This window comes from Symsagittifera roscoffensis, chromosome 1, assembly GCF_963678635.1.
Source record: "Symsagittifera roscoffensis chromosome 1, txSymRosc1.1, whole genome shotgun sequence".
Classification (NCBI taxonomy): Eukaryota; Metazoa; Xenacoelomorpha; order Acoela; family Convolutidae; genus Symsagittifera; species Symsagittifera roscoffensis.
This window is the reverse complement of record NC_087062.1, coordinates 73,370,111-73,392,303: the sequence shown is the minus strand read 5'-3', so window position 1 is coordinate 73,392,303 and position 22,193 is coordinate 73,370,111. Positions and strand designations below refer to the sequence as shown.

The 22,193-nt window shown below is 36.1% G+C and overlaps 2 protein-coding genes across 2 annotated transcripts; both read right to left on the bottom strand.

Moving 5' to 3' along the window:
- Positions 1–8,742: 8,742 nt before the first annotated feature.
- On the bottom strand, positions 8,743–9,207 carry LOC134839761 (ribonuclease P protein subunit p21-like). The gene has a single exon (XM_063855387.1). The coding sequence runs from the start codon at positions 9,205–9,207 to the stop codon at positions 8,743–8,745; it is 465 nt and encodes a 154-aa protein (XP_063711457.1).
- An 8,978-nt stretch (positions 9,208–18,185) lies between these two features.
- LOC134848650 (GON-4-like protein) lies at positions 18,186–22,149 on the bottom strand. The gene is made up of 2 exons (XM_063866171.1): positions 18,580–22,149; positions 18,186–18,339 (listed from the first exon to the last, which is right to left on the bottom strand). The coding sequence occupies exon 1, from the start codon at positions 22,130–22,132 to the stop codon at positions 18,758–18,760; it is 3,375 nt and encodes a 1,124-aa protein (XP_063722241.1). The 5' UTR covers positions 22,133–22,149; the 3' UTR covers positions 18,186–18,339; positions 18,580–18,757.
- Positions 22,150–22,193: the final 44 nt, after the last annotated feature.

Here is a 22,193-nt window from a genome sequence, read left to right as displayed (position 1 = left end):
GCTGGATTGTTTCATGAGGCAAGCACGTTTCATAATCTCAGTAAAGTCTGGGCCTCTAGCAATAGTCGTGTTTGCAGAAGTATGCGTTATTTGGGATCTACATAAGTATGTTTCAGGCAGTTTCTCTGATCCTTTATTTTTATTGATATTGCATTTTGACTTAACTATTTTACATCTGGGTTCCGTATTGAGATCCGCGTTATCGCATGTTTGACGAGCTTTTTCTCTGTCGATATTTACTGCTTCTGTGGGTTTTCTTTTCCTCGAATTTGATAACACACTTTTCTGCTGACTGGCCTTGGAAAAACTAGAGTACTTATATGTTGCCCTTTTATTGAGCTGAGGATGTTCAGAACAGCGTAAAATTGGTGGAACAAGGCAATCACGCGGTTCCACAGAGCCATCTTGGGTTGCATTTCGAGCACCATTCTCTGAACTAGTCCCTATTGATAGCTTTCCATTGCCAAGTTGATTGTTGAAACCAGATCCAAACGTCGCTGATGTGATCAGATTCTGAAGACTATTCAGAGCATTATATGACATTCCAACCTAAAATTTAATTTCACTGAACTTTAAGAAACATCATTCAGAATGGAAACATCTCTTCACCTAATAATTGTTTTTTTTCGGCTCAAAAATTAGCCACATAAAAATTAGCCAAAAGAAAGTAAGCAGAAATTTAGATGAAAAAAAATATATCAGGTTACAGCTCTTTAAATTCCAAGAACAAGTTATGATTGCCACATTTTTGATAAAGATAATCAAATTAAGATAACTAGATGGATGGGTATTTTTTTATTCCGCTGCGAAATCTAAAAATTAAAATTACTTGCGAAACTAGAAATCGATCAGTTTTTTGCGCCTGTTTCACGTTTGTAATGGGAGAGTGCAAATTAACTAACTTCTACCAGATGAATGAGCTCAAAAACGCATAAATACCTATGTGCATTCACAAATTCATTAATATGTATAAATGCACTTCTGTGGTTATTTAAGCATTTGTAGACCTTTTTCTTAATATAGAAAAAAATATTAATTAATATTATTAATATAATATATAATATAATAATACTATTATTTTTATTAATATAGGGAAAAAAAATTTGTTCTCTTGCACTTGAACAGTAAAAAGCTTAACAGTTCATATGTTAGTGTTTCCCTTGTGGATAAAAAGTCTTAACCGTAACCTGAAAAACAAAATCTTAGGAATTTCCTGTTTTCTAAAAGAATCACCTGAAATTTAAGGTTCTCGAATATCAGCAAAACAATTTATATTTCAAAATTGTAAAAAAAACAGTATTCTCATTGATTAGCTTTGATAAGAGGGCATGCCAAATGCTGAAGCTTTCTGAAACTTTACATAAGATCTTTTCAAAAAAAAAAACCAAAACTGAACGAAGAAAAAACAAAACTTTTGTGAAATTTAGAACTATTTCAGAAAAAGGACGTTTCTCCTAAATTGGGGCCTGGAGCTTCATATTTGGCCTCAGAAACACACCGTAATATTACACATTAGAAAAAATGATTCTGCAGCTTCAAACTGGGTCTGTAGCTTCATCTTCAGGTCTTTTCTTATATTAAGCATTTGAAAGAGCCGCATTGAAAAATACCTTATGCTAACTTTAGTGCTCAGAAAGAAGTTAACAGTCCCGCATAGAAATTTTTAAATAGTTAAAATTCTATCCTCAAAAAACTGATGACTCACATGAAAACTTCAATATCGAACTGAAAAACCTTGAAAACCAAAACAACTGGCAAACACTACAAAACTAAGCAAGTAGATGAAACAATTAGTCAAAAACCTCAAAATATAGCCAACCTCAAAACATAGCCAACAGAAAAACCTCAAAACATAGCCAACAGACACAGCTCTTTCAATTCAAGAACCATTTGAGTTGAGTTGAAGACAACTTTAAAAATGAAGTCGAACGAACCGCGAAAAAAAATTGAGCGTGAACAATTTTTCCGGAATAAAAACGAAAAAAAATAATGGCTTAAAAAGTGCCTTCGATTTGTGCTTTGACGCTTAACAATGAGACATGAGACAATTCTAAAAACAGCCAACAGAAACATAAAAAGAGTGTCAATGTACTAAAAACTACTTATTTTGAACATTTTTCAAAACATTACTTTAACGACTCACATCTCATAAGCACATTTTCTCTGATGAATTTTGACAATACTGTTCCACCAGCTCATTCTGTCTAAAACTATGAACATACACTTAGAAATTACATCTGAAATACGATACATTTCAGTCTCAACAAAACGGTCAACTCTCAAATTTAACGAAAATGGTCATATGTTAAAACTACTGAGCTATAGATCATCGTAGTATCAGGTCAACAACATAAACCTTAAACCAGAAGCTGGTAGGACAAAATTCCACTTCACATATTATAAATAAGTTCAAGGATAAAAAATGGCTTTTTATAATTTTCTAATAAAAATTCTAATTTTGAAAAAACGCAGTATCGCGACAAAAAATTACTGCACTTTTCATTACTTATCCATTCAGAGGAAACTTATACGTACAGGGTGAAATATGTTGATAAATAACAATGGAACAGAAAGATTTTGAAAAAAAAGCGTTGGGAAAAATGGGATACCCATGGTATCTCATTTCAACATACCCATGGTAAAAACCGTAGATGACCTTCGAAATTTGACATTTGTATTAGTTCAAAATGAACACAAAAACAAAATTTGAAAATCAAAAAGAATATTTCAAAACGTCAGCATTGGTACAATTTTACACAGGTATATCAACGCAGGCGACAACGGAAACAAAATTGCCATAAAAATTATTGATTTCATAAAAAACTTTTAACGATTAAATTTTAAGGCGCCTGACTTTTTCACCGAGAACGCCTTATCTTCCAACTCACCTCTGAATCTTGTAAAAGCATAAACATCTATTTTTGCTAATCAAACAACGATACATAAGATGATACATATGATAAAAAGTACGCCGAAACCATTTACGCGAAAAAGTAATTTAATCATAATCGGTAATTATACAAATTACAGACCGATTTTCAATCATAGTCAAAATTATTTAAATCAAAAGAAAAACAGACTTTGGAAACAAGCCAAACGATAGCCCGAAGATTTAAAAAAAACGTATCAAGAAAAACTATTTCATACAATAAAAAAAAAATCAGGCCGGGATTCTAACTCCTGACCTTAGGATGCAGAAGAACACACTTTACCACAAAGCAAAAGAGGAAAGATCCTGACAGCTGCTCAGGTTCTATAATGAAGCAAGTCCAATTTTTTGCAAATTTATAACGAAAATTGTCCAAGGAAAAAAGTTTAGTTCCCAGTTACGACAAACTTGCAAAACAAAAAAGTACTATTCAAAACACCTGCTGGTATATATATATATATATATATATATATATATATATATATATATATATATATATATATATATATATAAATATACACTACAACTAAAATAAAGTAAAACAATGCCATACGGTATTGGAAGGCAGTAGTTGAAAATAGAAGTTCAAGCTCAAATTTTGACGAAGTTGCTAACAGGAAAAAAATCTTGTTAGCAATTATAAAACATTTGATATCGCAAGTGTAATGACATTAAATTGGTGTTTTCGAAAAGATGCCAACTTCTCAAACATATGTCAAGCAAAAGGTCAATAACTTAATGCATAAATTATAACTAGTTAAATCAAAAAACAATTAAGCTGAAGGAACTTATTCTTGCTAGTCCGGCATATTTTAACCCATCTCAAAAGAAGCTTAGAAAAAATCGTCAACATAATAATTTATTATGAAAGAATTGATCATTGCTGTAGATAGTTTAAGAAAGAACCCGCATTTGAGAGGCCCATATAAATAATTCTAACTAACAGAAAATTTTGTTGCCCAATTTTCAATCAAACTCTGGCTTTAATGGGTTCTTTTTAGGTTTTTTGATCTCAGGCGACGGCTTAGCTGTACACATTTCGGGTTCATCCCAGTGCTCTGAAACAGTTCCAACTGTGTAGCTAGATGTAGAGAATTCAAATTCCGGTGTCATCGGATTAAAATTATTTGCTCTTCCAGGCGGTTTAGCGCGGTTTTGACAATCCGCGGACTCAATTATTTTGTTGTTAGAAGCTGGATTGTAATTACTAAGCTTTCTGGGCATTGACTGAGTTCTTGATACGTTCGCTCGAGTATTTGATAGCTCTGGCTTTTGCTTGTTAGAGGAAAACATGATTGGCCCAAGATTGTTTGTTGGTTGGAATCGGTCAGCTTCACTGCCATTAGAGGGCAAGGCAAGGATTGGTTGATCTTTATTTCTACTTGAGCTATGTGCATTTCCCTGCTGGTTCATTGTGACGATGCTACTTGTTTGATGCGTTGCCACATCACTCTGATTCATTATTCTCATGTCGACGTCTCTGTTTGGCATTACGCATTCTGTTTTAGCAATGGGAACACTGAACATTGGATGATTTGGACGGAGTTTGGGATTGATAGAGGGAGCGCATATGTGTCGTGGACCGGAGAATTGTGGATACGAGCTCAAAATGGTTCCTCGAGGAAGTGTTCTATAATCAATATCAGCTGTTGCCATTTGTGTAACTTCGGGTTCCGGCATTCTATCCTGGTTAAAGATTGGTTCTCTAAGCTTTGTTGTATTACTCGGATCCCCGTGGAGCTGCACTGGCATCACTGGTGGATTAGTTACCCTTCCAGATCGTATTCTGGGATCCGCTAGGGTTGCCACGGATGCAGGCATTGGTGGGCTAATATCTGTACTCAAATTTGGAGGTGGCGAGAAACTGAACGGGTCAAAATGATTCGGCTGCAAAAGCTGAGACCCTAGAGCTTGATCACCCAGTATATTACTATTACTAACCACGTTTAAGCTCAAACTAGATAGAACCTGGTTACTTTTTGTTTCTTTTTCCGAGAATAGGTCGATTGTGAATTCTACTGGCATGAAGTCATTCACCAGCATTCGCATAACAACAACTTGGCAGTACAGCCTGGGATCCAAAACAGGTGTTTCGCCAAAATTATCAAATGCAACTATTTTCAATTCCGGTTCTCTTACTCTAGGACTTCTTTGTTTTGACTTGTGATTGTTAGCCTGAGCATAATCGTGCGACATGCCATGTACTTCAACACTGTCATTTTGAGCTAATACACTAGTAGTGTTAGAATCAAGTTTTTCGTATGGTGGAAGAGGAGTCGAATCGAAATCTCCGTCTAAGAGTTTAATAGGCTTGATGTTCCTTAGAGGTCGCCTCGAACGTTCTATTACTGAGTCTTTATTCCAACGTTTCATGCGCTTGAAGTATTTGGCGAAACTTGATGCTCGGAGTTTTCGATTTGAAGCCAACAATCGTGGATCCGGTAAGCCACTAAGACTAATTTGCTCGTCCGCAAACTTTTTGATTTTCAGGTTTCTTAGAAACGGCTCATAAGTACCTTTTACTTCATCTTTTGAATCAGATTCGGCCTCAGCGCTTTCAAAAGATTCATTCAATTCATCTCCATGTTTTGCCAATTTGGAGTTTAAATTGGACAAAATATCTACTGAGCTCGACGCAATAAGATCGTTCTGTGAAACCTGATTTTTTGCAAACATGGATTTGATACTTTCTGGAATTTCAATTTTATCCGTATTCATATTATTAATTTCGTCTTCCAAGGGTTCATTCAAGGCTTTGTCCGAAGGTGCCGGAAACCAGTTAGGTTGGGATGCAACCTTTGCGGAGTCGTAGAATTGTTTTTGAGGACTGATAGTCAAACTTTCAAATCCCGAGTTTGAATCACATTCGGTAGCATTGACCTCTAAAGGAGTCTTGAAGCACGCTTTTGCAATCTTATAATTTGCGACTACCTGGGGAATTGCTGTTGTTTGATCTACTTGAGTTTTCGTAGGAGTTTCAAATGATTCATTACAGGACTCTCGTTCTATCGAGGAATTCCTGAATGAAGCCACTTCCTCTTCAGAGAAAATCTCAACAGGTTCAGGAACCCAATTAGCTTCAGTCGATTTGGCATTGCTTCTGCCATACGTTTCTCGTAGAAATACGTCATCTTCAAACATGTGGGCTGTGTTTTGGACAGGAGATATGAACTCTGGCATGTCTAATGTAATAGCTATGTTTGGACTAGTCGTTTGAGCCCTTTGTTGACGAAATTGGTCAGAAAGCGAAAATCTTCTTTGCTCTGTTTCCACTACATGATTTGGATTCATATTAATGTGTTTCAGTGAATACTGAACTGGAACTGTTTTTTTTGGACATTGCCTTTCTGATTCTGGCAACTTCTGATGTTCTTCTTTCCGATGTTTAGTAGCTCCAGTTTTTTGTTTCTCTTGGCGAATATATGCATCCAACGAAGACGGCGCATTTATAATTTCTGATTGATTTCGGGCAGTTTCTAAAAAAATATCCAGCTCTTTATCCACATCCAAACATGGAGCTTTATCTGCAGATGAGACGGTTTCGTGCGAATTTAAACAGACTTTTGGATTTGATTCTTTCTTCGAGTCCTGATCGGTCAACACGGTCAGATTTTCTTCATTGACGAAACTCGCCAACCCACAATGGTATAGACTTTCTCGGTTTTTCAGTTGATGGTTTTTTTTGGAAAAGCTAGCGCTTTTAGGTTCAACTAGGAGCGAGTCTTGCTCGTTGTCGCTAGAACTTCGATACTGAGATTTCAAATATTGATTATCAAACTCGCAATAAGATGTTTTGCTGTTGAAATATGTTTCAGTTTTCTGATGATTTTCAAAAGCTGATGCTGCACCATTTGGAGAAATCTCTATTTCCACATTCGCTGTCTTTGAACTTGGGCCGACGGGTGAGTGAATGGGTTTCTCTTGCTGCTCCTGGAGAGCCTTGAACTGATAATCCACAAACTGTTGCATTAAAAAATCCAAATTAGCCCAGCCGTTTTGCACTGAAAAGTCGGTCAAAGTGTTAGAGGCACTGGGCTTTTTCTCTCCGATACTTATAGTATTCGAACTCGTTAATATACCAGTCTTACGAGGACTAGGTGTGGTAGGTTTGTGAGATACTGCACTCTTTGTTTTTTCGGTTTTATCAGAAAATACCCTGTCATATTGTAATACTTTAACGGACAAACTTTTATCAAGTTCATTTTCAACATTTTCACAACAATTTGCACTGGGCTCTTCTGTTTGCAATTTATCCAATTTTTTTTTTAGTTTTGCTTTCTTTTTCGACATTTTCTTGCGGAACTTTTTGGATTTGCTGTCAACAGAAGAGCTTCGAGACTCGCTCTCTGTCGACTCACATCGCTTGTCTTTTTTCTTTTTGTCTTTTTTGGAATTTTTCGAACTTACTTTCGTAGAAACTTTCAAATCATCATCTTTGATTTCCCCATCCAATGATGAATGTATTAATTTGCCCTTCGGAAAAGTGAACTTTCGATTGACCTGGGACTTTAGTTTAACAATTTCACTTCGTGGTTCCGAGTTCCGCCGGCGGTTTTTCACCTTGCTCGAAAGTCTTTCTTGTATCTCTCCCTCCGATGAGGAGTCATCATTATCACATTTTAGCCTTCTTTTGAGGTATGTGTATTTGGGTTGAGTTTGAGGTTGCATATTGATTTTATTATGCTGCAACGCATGCTTTCGCACAAGTCGTTCCCGTAAGTCATCGAAATCGCTTGATTCTTGACTCAGCTGTTCTACAGATTCGTCAATCTGACTTACATACGAATACTGACTCACATATGCATGTTTCATAGGTAAGTAACCATCATTGTAAGATTCATGATTACCTAATCCATTTTCTGAGCCTAGAACATCGTAAATTATAGGGTCAATTTTTCGCTTCTTTCCTTTATCTGCGGTCGGCAGCTCACCTTGGAATCCAAAATTTGAAACGGATTCTTTTTCGTTTGTTGAACTTATATTAGATCCACTTCTCTTCCTGGAAATCTTTTCAATCTTCTCATTAGAACTACTTTTATGTGTAGCCTTTTCTTCGGAATCAGAAGACAAAATTTCACCTTCTTCGACCAATTCACCTTCTTCCTTCTCGTCAGCCTCCTTGTTATTGTTTTCGTTTTGTATTCTGTTCGACAACGAGAAAGTCACAAGGGCTTCAATTTTTGCGTCGGAGCTATTTTCTTCGGACTGATCATCGGCTTCGTGAATTATGCTGCTCATAGGTACACTTTCTGTACTGGTATCATAGCAAGGTACCTCCGTTTTCATAACTCGAGTAGATAAGTCTGCTACTTCCTTTTCACATTATTTAAACTGATTTCAATTTCTGAAATCAAAATGAATGAGATAACGAACTATATAAAGCTGACGCGGTTTTTTCAATGAGCCTTAATTTATCATAAGCCTTAATTTGAAGAAGAAAATTTGATATGGAAAGAAGTAAAAGAAAACGAGGAAATAAAAAGAAAAAGACGAAAATATTGCCAGCCCGAAGAATCTGAGATGCAGAAATAAAGAACGCTGGATACCGCGAACAAAACTCCTATTTATAATTCAAAGAGGGACTCTCAATTGTGATGTGGATGAATCGCCTGAAATTTCAGGAACTCGGACATGACTGGATCGAGAAAAACGTTAATAGTCTTGGCGATAGTTCCATCGGATTTCAGTTTCTTCGTTGGAGCCACAAGGAAACTTAGTTCTTAATAGATTAATAACAGACAACAAATAAAACTACAAATTGAAGTATTTATTTAGTTAATGAGTAATGCTTCAATGAGAAGGAAGCATTTGTTCTACGCAATCTTGGCATCGATATATTTTTTTCGATCATTCTTGGCTTTTTGCTTTTTGTAATGCTCTAAAGGGTAACGTTTAACCTGTCCGCATGTGCTGCAATGTAATTCACAAAACTTTCGCTTGCCGTGCTCTTTAATTTTCAGCTCTACGTTGTCTAAAGGTTTCAAAAATGTGTGACAGAACTTGCATGACAGTCGCTTAATAGCTGGGTCAATTTTGAGGCACATCTTCTGACAGAGTTGTTTGACATTGTACATATAGTATCTTCCCAATTCAGGACATTCAGGTACTTGGTAGGAAAGATAAGAAGCTGCTTGGTGCAAGTAGTTGATTTTCTCGAAAGCGTCGCAGGTTGCACTTGGAACTCCACTGGCTAATTTGCGCTCTAGTCTTCGCTGCTTTTTAGTCGTCACCTTCTGCTGGGGTTTCACTTCTTCTCGCGTTTTTTGTTCATTTTGCATTCTGAAAAACACAAATTTGTGATCTTTTAGTGGTATTAGAGTTTAAGCAAATGACATCAATGAGATAACTTACGTTGAATAATCAAAATAAACAACAACTGAGAAAAATGATTAAATAAATTTCATGTAATTTCTAAGCAGGAGCACAACAGCGTATGGAGCTGAACAGCTCGTATATTGGTCCTTTCCCTCGTGGATAAATGGTCGATAAAATATCAATTTTTTAGCAAATTTTTCGAACTATTACTTGCAGTTTATAAAACGCGCCATTGTTCGATTTTGCTGATTTATACCGATTTTTTTAAACAATCGCCATTTTTCTGACGAGCCCAGGATTCATTCAGCAGAGATAAGGATATAGCTCAGACATTGTTCAAGAAAGCCATCCTGATCTAGTTCAACCTAATCGGCAACAAAATATACTAACTAACATAACGCTTCAAACAACTGTCAAATCCTCATATAGACAATAAAACCTTACGAAATCAATCAATCACATCATTTCAGTCAACAATAACTTGTCAAGCATCTTGCAGAGAAGATATTCTGTGACTTTGCAATTTTTAAGTTTCTCAATTACCCCATGACTCAAAGACTTTTTTCGTGCAAAATCTTTTGTTCCCCAGCTTCCCGAGAAAAAATTTCCAGCTTCCTTTTTCTTGACATAGAGATCTGATCATGGATGACGCTGTCAGATCCGAAATAGCCTATTACATGAAGTTCCAGTTCAGCTAATTGCAACTAGGAAATATATTTATGACTTCCTACTCTCACTCTGTTGAATCCAGCATGTGAAGTTTAGTCTCAAAATAAGATGCGAAAACTCTCAGATTAAACCTGAATATAATCATAGAATTATTCTTGACTTTCTTTAAAATTATATTTTATTGCCGAGGAATTACTGCGTGAAGGTTCAAAATTAACTTTTTCTGGGGTAAAGTTGAATTTGTCGCCGCTTAAACTTTAGTTATTTTTCTATTAGAAGACCTATTTGCTCGCTTTACTCGCTCAAAATTAGAAAACGCCAAAAATTTCAAAACGATTTTTCTTAACACAAAAAACTTTTCATATTTACTAAAACTCGTTAAACCACGATTGAAAGGGCTTTAAACTGATGTTTAATTTAACAAATAGACGTCCAGAAACATAAACGCGGGCGCAAAGTAGGTATACATGAACATTTAACAAACAGTAAACGCCGACAAAAGTTATGTAAGCTCCCGTTAAGCCGCAAACAAAGTTGTTGCCATGAAAAACTTTTGAAAGATCTGTAAATCGTAATTTTACTCCCTCGACCTCCGAAAGCACACAAAAGGATGAAAATTGATTCTCTCCTTTTAATGACGCAAACTTATGACACTAAGCCGATAAAACATGAATCTAAACAATTTAGGCCAAATAACTTTCTGGCGAAAAACATTAAATAGAGAATTACCAAAAAATCAGATTTACTAAACTTACTTATTACAGGAAAAATCAAAAACATTTTAAGGAAATTCCCTTACATACAAGAAAAAGAAACAAGCAGAGAACTAATAGACCGATAATTTTTCTTAAACGGCGTGTTTCCCGTTTAGAAAAAAGCAGGTCATGGCGCGATTCGAACCGAGGACCTTTGATATCCTAGTTGCAGGTTTTGCCTTTGAACCAAGTGAACCTAGAAAGCCAAAAGATCTGAATTCATTGAAAACAACCTATCAAATGATTCAAGTGATTCTGTTTTACAAGATGTTGAACCAAAAAAATCTTCACTCTGATTTGATGACTAGTTGCGATACAACACAAACATAAGCAAAACATAAGCACAGAGGCGAAGCAGACCTTTGCACCACTTGAGATGCAAAACTGGAAAAAAATAGTCAAAAATTTTGGAAAAAAATCGAAAAAATTAATCGAGAAAACATCTACTTTAGAAACTTAAAACAAATTAAATCAGTACATTGTAAAAAAATACCATCTGAGAACTTGACAGGAGTTAATATGACAGGAGCAGAAACCCTTAAAGTCGAAAAAAAATTTAAAAATTCGGAAAAAAATTCAAAACTATTAAAAGAATTGTTAAGCTCGCCCCCCTCAAAAACGCACACAAAACTTTTTTCGAAAAACGATGCAATATGGGGCCCACTAAACTGGTGTAAAATATGCCGACACCTATTAAGCCGAGAAAAAAGAAACCCAAACAAAAATGAAATTTTACAGGCAAAGCTTCGCTTCGCAAACACTTGGGAGAAGACTACAAATAAGCCTCGAATTAGCAAAAATTCGTCTACCTCCAAGATTCGAACCTGCGACCTGGTGATTAAGTCTCAGACATTATCAACTCAGCAACGGAAACTTAATAGGCTACAAACACAAGTATGTCGCAAGTGTAAACAAACCGAGCTGGTAAAATTACAAAAAAAAAAAAAAAAATGAATCCAGGATCTTGGAGGTGAGTCCTGTGCCTTAAGTTATTTACGGGAAAAAAAGTCTAGTACCCGATTGCAATACCCTCGCTATCTAAGAATAAAAAAAACAAGTTGAAAAAAATGTTAAAAACTGGGTGAACCAAAGTTTTTGTATGTCTCGATAAAAGCTGCAGGTACGTGTTTGATATTTTTTGAAGTTGTTATACTGATGCGAACGAAATGCGTAATTTCAAAGGTTTAACTTCGCCCAATACCGTAGTTGTTTCTCTTCTAAAATAAGCAAGAGTGAAAACTTTTGTGTTGTTGGAAATTTTCCATGGGCATAACAATTCTCTTTCAAAAAATTAGGATTCCCTTCTGCTGCAAGAAAAAATGTAATAACCAATTTGAAACAAACCCAATTTGAAACAAACACACTCGGTCATTTGTTTTATTTCGCTAAGAGATCTGAAAGTTAAAATCCACTTTTCAAATCAAAAGTTACATATTTTTTTGCGCCGCATTCGTTTTAGGCTAATGGAGAGTTCATTTATCTTTCTTTTGGCTAATGAATGTGAAATGACAAATTAAAATGAAAATTCATACCACTTAAAATCAAACTGAAGCGGGATGACTGTAAAACTTAGCGAACAGAAAGTTGCAAAAGTTTTGGAAAGAATTTCAACCTTCCAATTTCTTAACAAAAATGCCCTTAAAGCTCTTCGAAATTCATGATTTGACTCCTTTTCGATTAAATTAACTCAATTTGAGATAAGTGGACTATTCGGTAATTTTATTCCGCTGGGAAATCTAAACAATTGAGCCCACTTTCAAAATCAGAGAGCATAAAGTCAAAGCGCGCATCAAATTTGAGCACGAACTAAATTTAAAATACATATTTTTTGAAAATGACAAAAAACTCCTTACGGCCTGCATAAATGTCTTCCCTAAAATCATTGACACTTGAAAAACCACACGGCTAAGCAAATGTCTTCTTTTTGTTCATTGGCAGTTGCAAAGAAAAGAAATTAGTATTTACTGTATTCATTAACTATTCACTGTCGAACATATCACTAATTTCGTCTGCTTGACATTGAGAACGGAAGATTGGAAATAATAAATGAACAAACAAAATCGGGAAAAAAATGATCGAAAGTTTTTAAAAAAACAATTCTCAGCTGCCGAAGAAAAAAGCATATCAAATTACAGCTAATTGAATTTCAAGAACTTATGATTGACACTTTATTGATAAAATTTAACCTATCTAAGAAAACAAGATCAATAAGTGAACTTCTTTATTCCGCTGGGAAATCCTAAAATTGAGATCTAACTTTCGAAATTAGAAGTCGTTCTAGTTGTTTTTTTTGCGCAATACATTTTAAACACGTGACTAGTTACTTTATGCTAACACGTGCTCAAAATTTTTTTTAAATATACGAGACTATTTTTTTGCGCAACACATTTTTGCTATTCAGACCTAATAGCAAAAATAAGGGTATTTTCATACACGATTCTTAAGATCTAAATTAAATCTGAATTTAAAATACCGAACTTCAAACCATTCAACGACCACCACAATTATAACATTATTTAAGCTGTTGTTAATCTATATTTCTCTTGCACTCATGGTACGCGCGTAAAACTAGTTTCTTCAGACTGTCGTAAATTATCAATTTCAATTAAATGACATCAATAACAATTACATACAGCTTCATAAACTTCGTTTGCCGCTTCACAAATAAAAGACCAGGAAACCATCTATGATTTCATGAAGAGACGACTGGTCTAAGATGATGCGGGTGCAGCGGCGACTGCGGGCTTCTTGAAGAATTCCTTCTTTCCGTCCTTGAATCCACTTCGGAATCTCTTAGCCACTCTGCGGAGGTGCTTGGTCTTTCCTACTCCGGTGGTCCTCCTCCTCTTGGACTTCTCGGACCAGTTGAAGCGTCTCATCTTCTTATCCGGGTAGCCACACGAGGAGCACTTCTTCTTCTGGATGTGGTAGGACCTCTTGCCACACCTTCTGCACGTCATGTGCACCTTGTGGTTCCTCTGACCAAACGAAGTGGTACCTTTAGTCATCTCTCAAACCGGATCTGAAGACATGTAACACTTTTTATATGAACCATGTGAACAATTTTCGGATCTCTTCAATTACTCGTTATTCCCTTCCACTTTTAGAGCATCACTTTTCGAGCTGTAGAGCATCCAAATCAGTCCCACATACTGAGAAAATCTCCGCATAACTAAATATTTTCGTAAAACTACAACGAAATTGATTAAACAACTTCTTAATTCAATATTCAATCAAAATCAATTCAATATGATCTTAAAATCTATAGTTCATGCTTATAATTTAGTCGTTTAAACGTGTTCTCGAGATTCAACGAAAATGGGGATTTTATTGGCTTACCGTGTATTTTGCCTAATACCTTTTACTTTCATACATTACATTACTTTTCAAATAATTTATTCAACGTACTTACACGAACTGTTTAAATGCAAAATAAGCTGTTTTGCTAATCTACAATTTATTTCCTTGGGATAACCAAAAGAAAAATTACAAGAGACAAAAGACAATCGATGCTTTAATGCACGAGTTGTCTAAATAGTAAATAACAAAAACAAACAGAGCATCAAATATTGTTTTCGTTCACTGTGTAATCACGTCTGAGACGGGACAGAAATAGCAGCTGTATGTGGCGTTGCAGGTCTCTTCATTTTCTTGGCTGAAACTGCAGCCACCTCAACTTTACCCGTCGTTAGTTGTTCCATTTTGGCACACATTAAATCCCTCACAATACAGTTGGACAAGAAAGCGTTTTGAGCCGAACTATTTCGGTTCGAGCGTTTCTCAACTTTTCGCGCAGCTCGCTCTCGGACCATAGCCTCGTCATCATCGTCCAACAGAACAAATTCTTCAAAAACAGGGTCCGCCGGTTTTTCTTTGCTCGATACGGTTGAAGAAGAAATTAAGTCCGATTTTGAATCACTGCTCTCAGTGACAATAATTTCTTCAAACGGTCCTCGTAATAAATCAGGAATTGGTTGGTCTTTGAAAAACAAACTAAATTCGTCAATAAGAAGCGGGTTAAACTCAAGTAAGGGCGTGACATTGTTCCAAATTGAAGTTTCGTCCATCGAACTTGACGCAAAAGTATCCAAAATAACGTTGAACAACTTCGGACTATCACTTGAACACATTTCAACTTTCTGCAAAAACAGTTTTGCTCTTTCAAAAGCGCGGAACTCCAGAAACATAAACGCGGGCGCAAAGTAGGTATACATGAACATTTAACAAACAGTAAACGCCGACAAAAGTTATGTAAGCTCCCGTTAAGCCGCAAACAAAGTTGTTGCCATGAAAAACTTTTGAAAGATCTGTAAATCGTAATTTTACTCCCTCGACCTCCGAAAGCACACAAAAGGATGAAAATTGATTCTCTCCTTTTAATGACGCAAACTTATGACACTAAGCCGATAAAACATGAATCTAAACAATTTAGGCCAAATAACTTTCTGGCGAAAAACATTAAATAGAGAATTACCAAAAAATCAGATTTACTAAACTTACTTATTACAGGAAAAATCAAAAACATTTTAAGGAAATTCCCTTACATACAAGAAAAAGAAACAAGCAGAGAACTAATAGACCGATAATTTTTCTTAAACGGCGTGTTTCCCGTTTAGAAAAAAGCAGGTCATGGCGCGATTCGAACCGAGGACCTTTGATATCCTAGTTGCAGTTTTTGCCTTTGAACCAAGTGAACCTAGAAAGCCAAAAGATCTGAATTCATTGAAAACAACCTATCAAATGATTCAAGTGATTCTGTTTTACAAGATGTTGAACCAAAAAAATCTTCACTCTGATTTGATGACTAGTTGCGATACAACACAAACATAAGCAAAACATAAGCACAGAGGCGAAGCAGACCTTTGCACCACTTGAGATGCAAAACTGGAAAAAAATAGTCAAAAATTTTGGAAAAAAATCGAAAAAATTAATCGAGAAAACATCTACTTTAGAAACTTAAAACAAATTAAATCAGTACATTGTAAAAAAATACCATCTGAGAACTTGACAGGAGTTAATATGACAGGAGCAGAAACCCTTAAAGTCGAAAAAAAATTTAAAAATTCGGAAAAAAATTCAAAACTATTAAAAGAATTGTTAAGCTCGCCCCCCTCAAAAACGCACACAAAACTTTTTTCGAAAAACGATGCAATATGGGGCCCACTAAACTGGTGTAAAATATGCCGACACCTATTAAGCCGAGAAAAAAGAAACCCAAACAAAAATGAAATTTTACAGGCAAAGCTTCGCTTCGCAAACACTTGGGAGAAGACTACAAATAAGCCTCGAATTAGCAAAAATTCGTCTACCTCCAAGATTCGAACCTGCGACCTAGTGATTAAGTCTCAGACATTATCAACTCAGCAACGGAAACTTAATAGGCTACAAACACAAGTATGTCGCAAGTGTAAACAAACCGAGCTGGTAAAATTACAAAAAAAAAAAAAAAATGAATCCAGGATCTTGGAGGTGAGTCCTGTGCCTTAAGTTATTTACGGGAAAAAAAGTCTAGTACCCGATTGCAATACCCTCGCTATCTAAGAATAAAAAAAACAAGTTGAAAAAAATGTTAAAAACTGGGTGAACCAAAGTTTTTGTATGTCTCGATAAAAGCTGCAGGTACGTGTTTGATATTTTTTGAAGTTGTTATACTGATGCGAACGAAATGCGTAATTTCAAAGGTTTAACTTCGCCCAATACCGTAGTTGTTTCTCTTCTAAAATAAGCAAGAGTGAAAACTTTTGTGTTGTTGGAAATTTTCCATGGGCATAACAATTCTCTTTCAAAAAATTAGGATTCCCTTCTGCTGCAAGAAAAAATGTAATAACCAATTTGAAACAAACCCAATTTGAAACAAACACACTCGGTCATTTGTTTTATTTCGCTAAGAGATCTGAAAGTTAAAATCCACTTTTCAAATCAAAAGTTACATATTTTTTTGCGCCGCATTCGTTTTAGGCTAATGGAGAGTTCATTTATCTTTCTTTTGGCTAATGAATGTGAAATGACAAATTAAAATGAAAATTCATACCACTTAAAATCAAACTGAAGCGGGATGACTGTAAAACTTAGCGAACAGAAAGTTGCAAAAGTTTTGGAAAGAATTTCAACCTTCCAATTTCTTAACAAAAATGCCCTTAAAGCTCTTCGAAATTCATGATTTGACTCCTTTTCGATTAAATTAACTCAATTTGAGATAAGTGGACTATTCGGTAATTTTATTCCGCTGGGAAATCTAAACAATTGAGCCCACTTTCAAAATCAGAGAGCATAAAGTCAAAGCGCGCATCAAATTTGAGCACGAACTAAATTTAAAATACATATTTTTTGAAAATGACAAAAAACTCCTTACGGCCTGCATAAATGTCTTCCCTAAAATCATTGACACTTGAAAAACCACACGGCTAAGCAAATGTCTTCTTTTTGTTCATTGGCAGTTGCAAAGAAAAGAAATTAGTATTTACTGTATTCATTAACTATTCACTGTCGAACATATCACTAATTTCGTCTGCTTGACATTGAGAACGGAAGATTGGAAATAATAAATGAACAAACAAAATCGGGAAAAAAATGATCGAAAGTTTTTAAAAAAACAATTCTCAGCTGCCGAAGAAAAAAGCATATCAAATTACAGCTAATTGAATTTCAAGAACTTATGATTGACACTTTATTGATAAAATTTAACCTATCTAAGAAAACAAGATCAATAAGTGAACTTCTTTATTCCGCTGGGAAATCCTAAAATTGAGATCTAACTTTCGAAATTAGAAGTCGTTCTAGTTGTTTTTTTTGCGCAATACATTTTAAACACGTGACTAGTTACTTTATGCTAACACGTGCTCAAAATTTTTTTTAAATATACGAGACTATTTTTTTGCGCAACACATTTTTGCTATTCAGACCTAATAGCAAAAATAAGGGTATTTTCATACACGATTCTTAAGATCTAAATTAAATCTGAATTTAAAATACCGAACTTCAAACCATTCAACGACCACCACAATTATAACATTATTTAAGCTGTTGTTAATCTATATTTCTCTTGCACTCATGGTACGCGCGTAAAACTAGTTTCTTCAGACTGTCGTAAATTATCAATTTCAATTAAATGACATCAATAACAATTACATACAGCTTCATAAACTTCGTTTGCCGCTTCACAAATAAAAGACCAGGAAACCATCTATGATTTCATGAAGAGACGACTGGTCTAAGATGATGCGGGTGCAGCGGCGACTGCGGGCTTCTTGAAGAATTCCTTCTTTCCGTCCTTGAATCCACTTCGGAATCTCTTAGCCACTCTGCGGAGGTGCTTGGTCTTTCCTACTCCGGTGGTCCTCCTCCTCTTGGACTTCTCGGACCAGTTGAAGCGTCTCATCTTCTTATCCGGGTAGCCACACGAGGAGCACTTCTTCTTCTGGATGTGGTAGGACCTCTTGCCACACCTTCTGCACGTCATGTGCACCTTGTGGTTCCTCTGACCAAACGAAGTGGTACCTTTAGTCATCTCTCAAACCGGATCTGAAGACATGTAACACTTTTTATATGAACCATGTGAACAATTTTCGGATCTCTTCAATTACTCGTTATTCCCTTCCACTTTTAGAGCATCACTTTTCGAGCTGTAGAGCATCCAAATCAGTCCCACATACTGAGAAAATCTCCGCATAACTAAATATTTTCGTAAAACTACAACGAAATTGATTAAACAACTTCTTAATTCAATATTCAATCAAAATCAATTCAATATGATCTTAAAATCTATAGTTCATGCTTATAATTTAGTCGTTTAAACGTGTTCTCGAGATTCAACGAAAATGGGGATTTTATTGGCTTACCGTGTATTTTGCCTAATACCTTTTACTTTCATACATTACATTACTTTTCAAATAATTTATTCAACGTACTTACACGAACTGTTTAAATGCAAAATAAGCTGTTTTGCTAATCTACAATTTATTTCCTTGGGATAACCAAAAGAAAAATTACAAGAGACAAAAGACAATCGATGCTTTAATGCACGAGTTGTCTAAATAGTAAATAACAAAAACAAACAGAGCATCAAATATTGTTTTCGTTCACTGTGTAATCACGTCTGAGACGGGACAGAAATAGCAGCTGTATGTGGCGTTGCAGGTCTCTTCATTTTCTTGGCTGAAACTGCAGCCACCTCAACTTTACCCGTCGTTAGTTGTTCCATTTTGGCACACATTAAATCCCTCACAATACAGTTGGACAAGAAAGCGTTTTGAGCCGAACTATTTCGGTTCGAGCGTTTCTCAACTTTTCGCGCAGCTCGCTCTCGGACCATAGCCTCGTCATCATCGTCCAACAGAACAAATTCTTCAAAAACAGGGTCCGCCGGTTTTTCTTTGCTCGATACGGTTGAAGAAGAAATTAAGTCCGATTTTGAATCACTGCTCTCAGTGACAATAATTTCTTCAAACGGTCCTCGTAATAAATCAGGAATTGGTTGGTCTTTGAAAAACAAACTAAATTCGTCAATAAGAAGCGGGTTAAACTCAAGTAAGGGCGTGACATTGTTCCAAATTGAAGTTTCGTCCATCGAACTTGACGCAAAAGTATCCAAAATAACGTTGAACAACTTCGGACTATCACTTGAACACATTTCAACTTTCTGCAAAAACAGTTTTGCTCTTTCAAAAGCGCGGAACTCAAAATATAATCCAAGAAGTAATGATATTTCAACGTTCACCAGTTTGGCAATTTCTCTATAAAGTTTCGGATATTCTTCGAAAATCAAGCTGATTTCACGAACTTTTTCATGTGAACTTTCGTCGTTTAAGTTCAACTGTGATAGTAATGTGAGAAATGTTTCGTATTTTTCTTGACCAAGGCCATTGAGCATGTTCAGCAAAATTTCCTCTCGCATGCTTTGAATTCTGCTTTCCAATTCTGGTGTCGGTTCTGGGTTGAAACTTTGCTTCGTAAATGAAACCATTGACGAGTAGTTCTTCTTGCTCTGTTGCCAGTTTTTTCGACGTCTAATCACTCGCTTTTGTACATTGGTATCATTCGAAGATCCAAAATTGTTGCTAAAATTCGATAACCTATTTGCTGCTATTTGACCTTTGGCATCTGATGACGTTTTGACAATATCTGGAAAGTTTTTAGTTGATTTTGTAGGTGAACTCATCTTGATAATCTTTTTAGGCGAACATCCAATTGAAGTTTTCATAGCTTTTCGGACCAATTTATCGCTGATCACTTTGGCTGGACTCTTCCGGAACTTTTTGGGTGAGCTCGAAAATGTGGGCAGAACTACATTTGGACGCTCGTCTTCTTCGTTTCGTGATTTTTCTTGAGGATACTTCAGAGTTTCTTGATTAACAGCCGAAATTGAGTGACTATTTTCTGGATTGTCGTCAGACATTTCATTGTCGCTGTCAACTTGCGAAGTTTCATTATTGTCTTCTCCCAAAATTAATTCCACGTTTATTCCACAACTACTATTAGAAGCTTGTGTTGATTCGAATTTTGCTCGCAGCTGGTCTGAAAAGTCTACTAATGTTTTCTGAATGCTTTCTACGAAACTCATTCCTTTATCTTCGTCAATGTGTTTCAAAATTTGCATCCACATCGGCAAGGGCCATTCTGCATGAGCAACCTGCATTTTATAAGGAGGTTTAACTTCTTCATCACATATCCACGCAACATCTGTAGGCAATACAGGTAACTCTTTGTATTTTTCTAGGTACTTGACTGGATTAGGAATATCACTCTCGCGTAAAAAATAGTAACGCCGTAAAATTCGCTGTGGATTTCTGGTTGGTAACAGATGATGGCATATGAGGTCGGCAACAGTTCTTACTGAGAACAGCATGCGACCCGTTTTCGCGGACTCAATCATAGCAAAATCTGACATGCCTAAAGCAATGGCACAATCTTCAGGGTCGAGCCAAGTGTTGCCCTTCTCTTCACAAGGACTAAACCTCTTAGGTCTGAAGAAACAGTATGGTAATAACTCCCTGTACATGAAGACTTCAGAGTGTACAATAATACGAAGAAGCTGATTTGGAAGTTTTCCAACTCTCGACTGAATTTCGTAATTGAAAGGAAAACTTACAACTTTGGATGCCAACTCCAAATTTATTACTGAAATATGTCCGAAAACGTCTTTTTTGCACCTTTTCAGATCTAACACAATCTGTCTACTTGCATTTGAGACATGCTTCCAATTTTTCAACGTGTAACAAAGTAGAAAATTTTGAGTTAACAACTGAACAAACATCTGCATTTGTTGCTTCAAAGTGCTCTGCAACAATTCCAAGGTCAAACTATCATCATACTTTCTTTTTCTCGTCTTAACCGAATTCGAATACGTTATTTTTGGCAATACTAGAGTTCGGCATATCGAAGGAACGTCTACTTTTTTCGTGATTCCCAAATAATTCAAAGCTTCTTGGACCAAAAACTCTTTTTCTTCTTGCGGAATCTCGAACTGCCGTTTAACCTTTTCTAGTTCATCTTCTTTCCATGCAGATTTATAGACACAAAGATTGTAGTCGAAGTCTGGATCTGAATCGTTGTCCGACTCTTGAGGCATGTGTTCCACTTCACCTTCTGATAGCAGTCCTTGTAGCCACTGTCTCCATGTTACGTCGTCTTCGTCCGCACAACTAGAAGGAGTCGGCGCCGAAAAACTCAGATCATTACAAGATGACGTTTCAACCTGATTAAAATTGGACAAACATCCACCGTTAGAAGTGCAACCCATTTCAAGTTCATCGAACGTCATGGGGAGCTCGAATTTGTTGATGCTTTCTAGTTCCAGGTTTAGACGTTTTCTCGTTCTCGAAGCAATGTTTTCCGCTGTTTCGACATTCGACTGGTCTTTGCAACCCAAGTCAGCGAAAAGCTCAGACGCTTCTGGTAATTCGTACTCCGGAGGAAAATAATCGTCATCATCGTCTGTGTCTTCCAATTCTTCGCCAAATGGAAACATCTGGTCCTCGACTGAAATCTTTTCACGCTTCGCAGGAAATTTCTCCTGCAGTAAAGCCAAAAACGGATCTGTATCTGTAGCTTCCTTAGGTAGTTTGCGCTTTTGTGATCGTGTCAGAATCGCCTTTGCTTCAGGCTCCCCATCGCCTAACTCGGTCTTCTCTGACTTTGGAATCATTGATTCGGATGATTCTTTTCCAGCCAAAAACTCTTCAGTTAACAAATCTTGAACCAAGGGACTTTTAATAACAGCATGTATAAAATTTCTCACATTGTAACCTTGCAAATTGAATTTGAACTTTTTAGTTCGCAGACTATGGTCTAGATCCTGATCGGTGAACTTTTGTTCTTCATCTTCACTGATTTTCGGCAGGGCGTAGTGATTGTTATGAAGACCCCGTCTGTCACCTGCTTTGTTCAGTCGAGCTCTAGGTTCTACTTTATGCGATGTTGATGCTTCTGACACCTCAGATGACGTTAAAACTTCAGATCGATTCATGATAGATTCAGCTCAGCACATCTGAAAACATGAGTATGAATATTTTGAAAACAAACTTAAA

Bases quoted from the DNA above. Each gene is read 5' to 3' on its own strand.
- LOC134848650 (XM_063866171.1), bottom strand. From the start codon at position 22,132: ATGAATCGATCTGAAGTTTTAACGTCATCTGAGGTGTCAGAAGCATCA.
- LOC134839761 (XM_063855387.1), bottom strand. From the start codon at position 9,207: ATGCAAAATGAACAAAAAACGCGAGAAGAAGTGAAACCCCAGCAGAAG.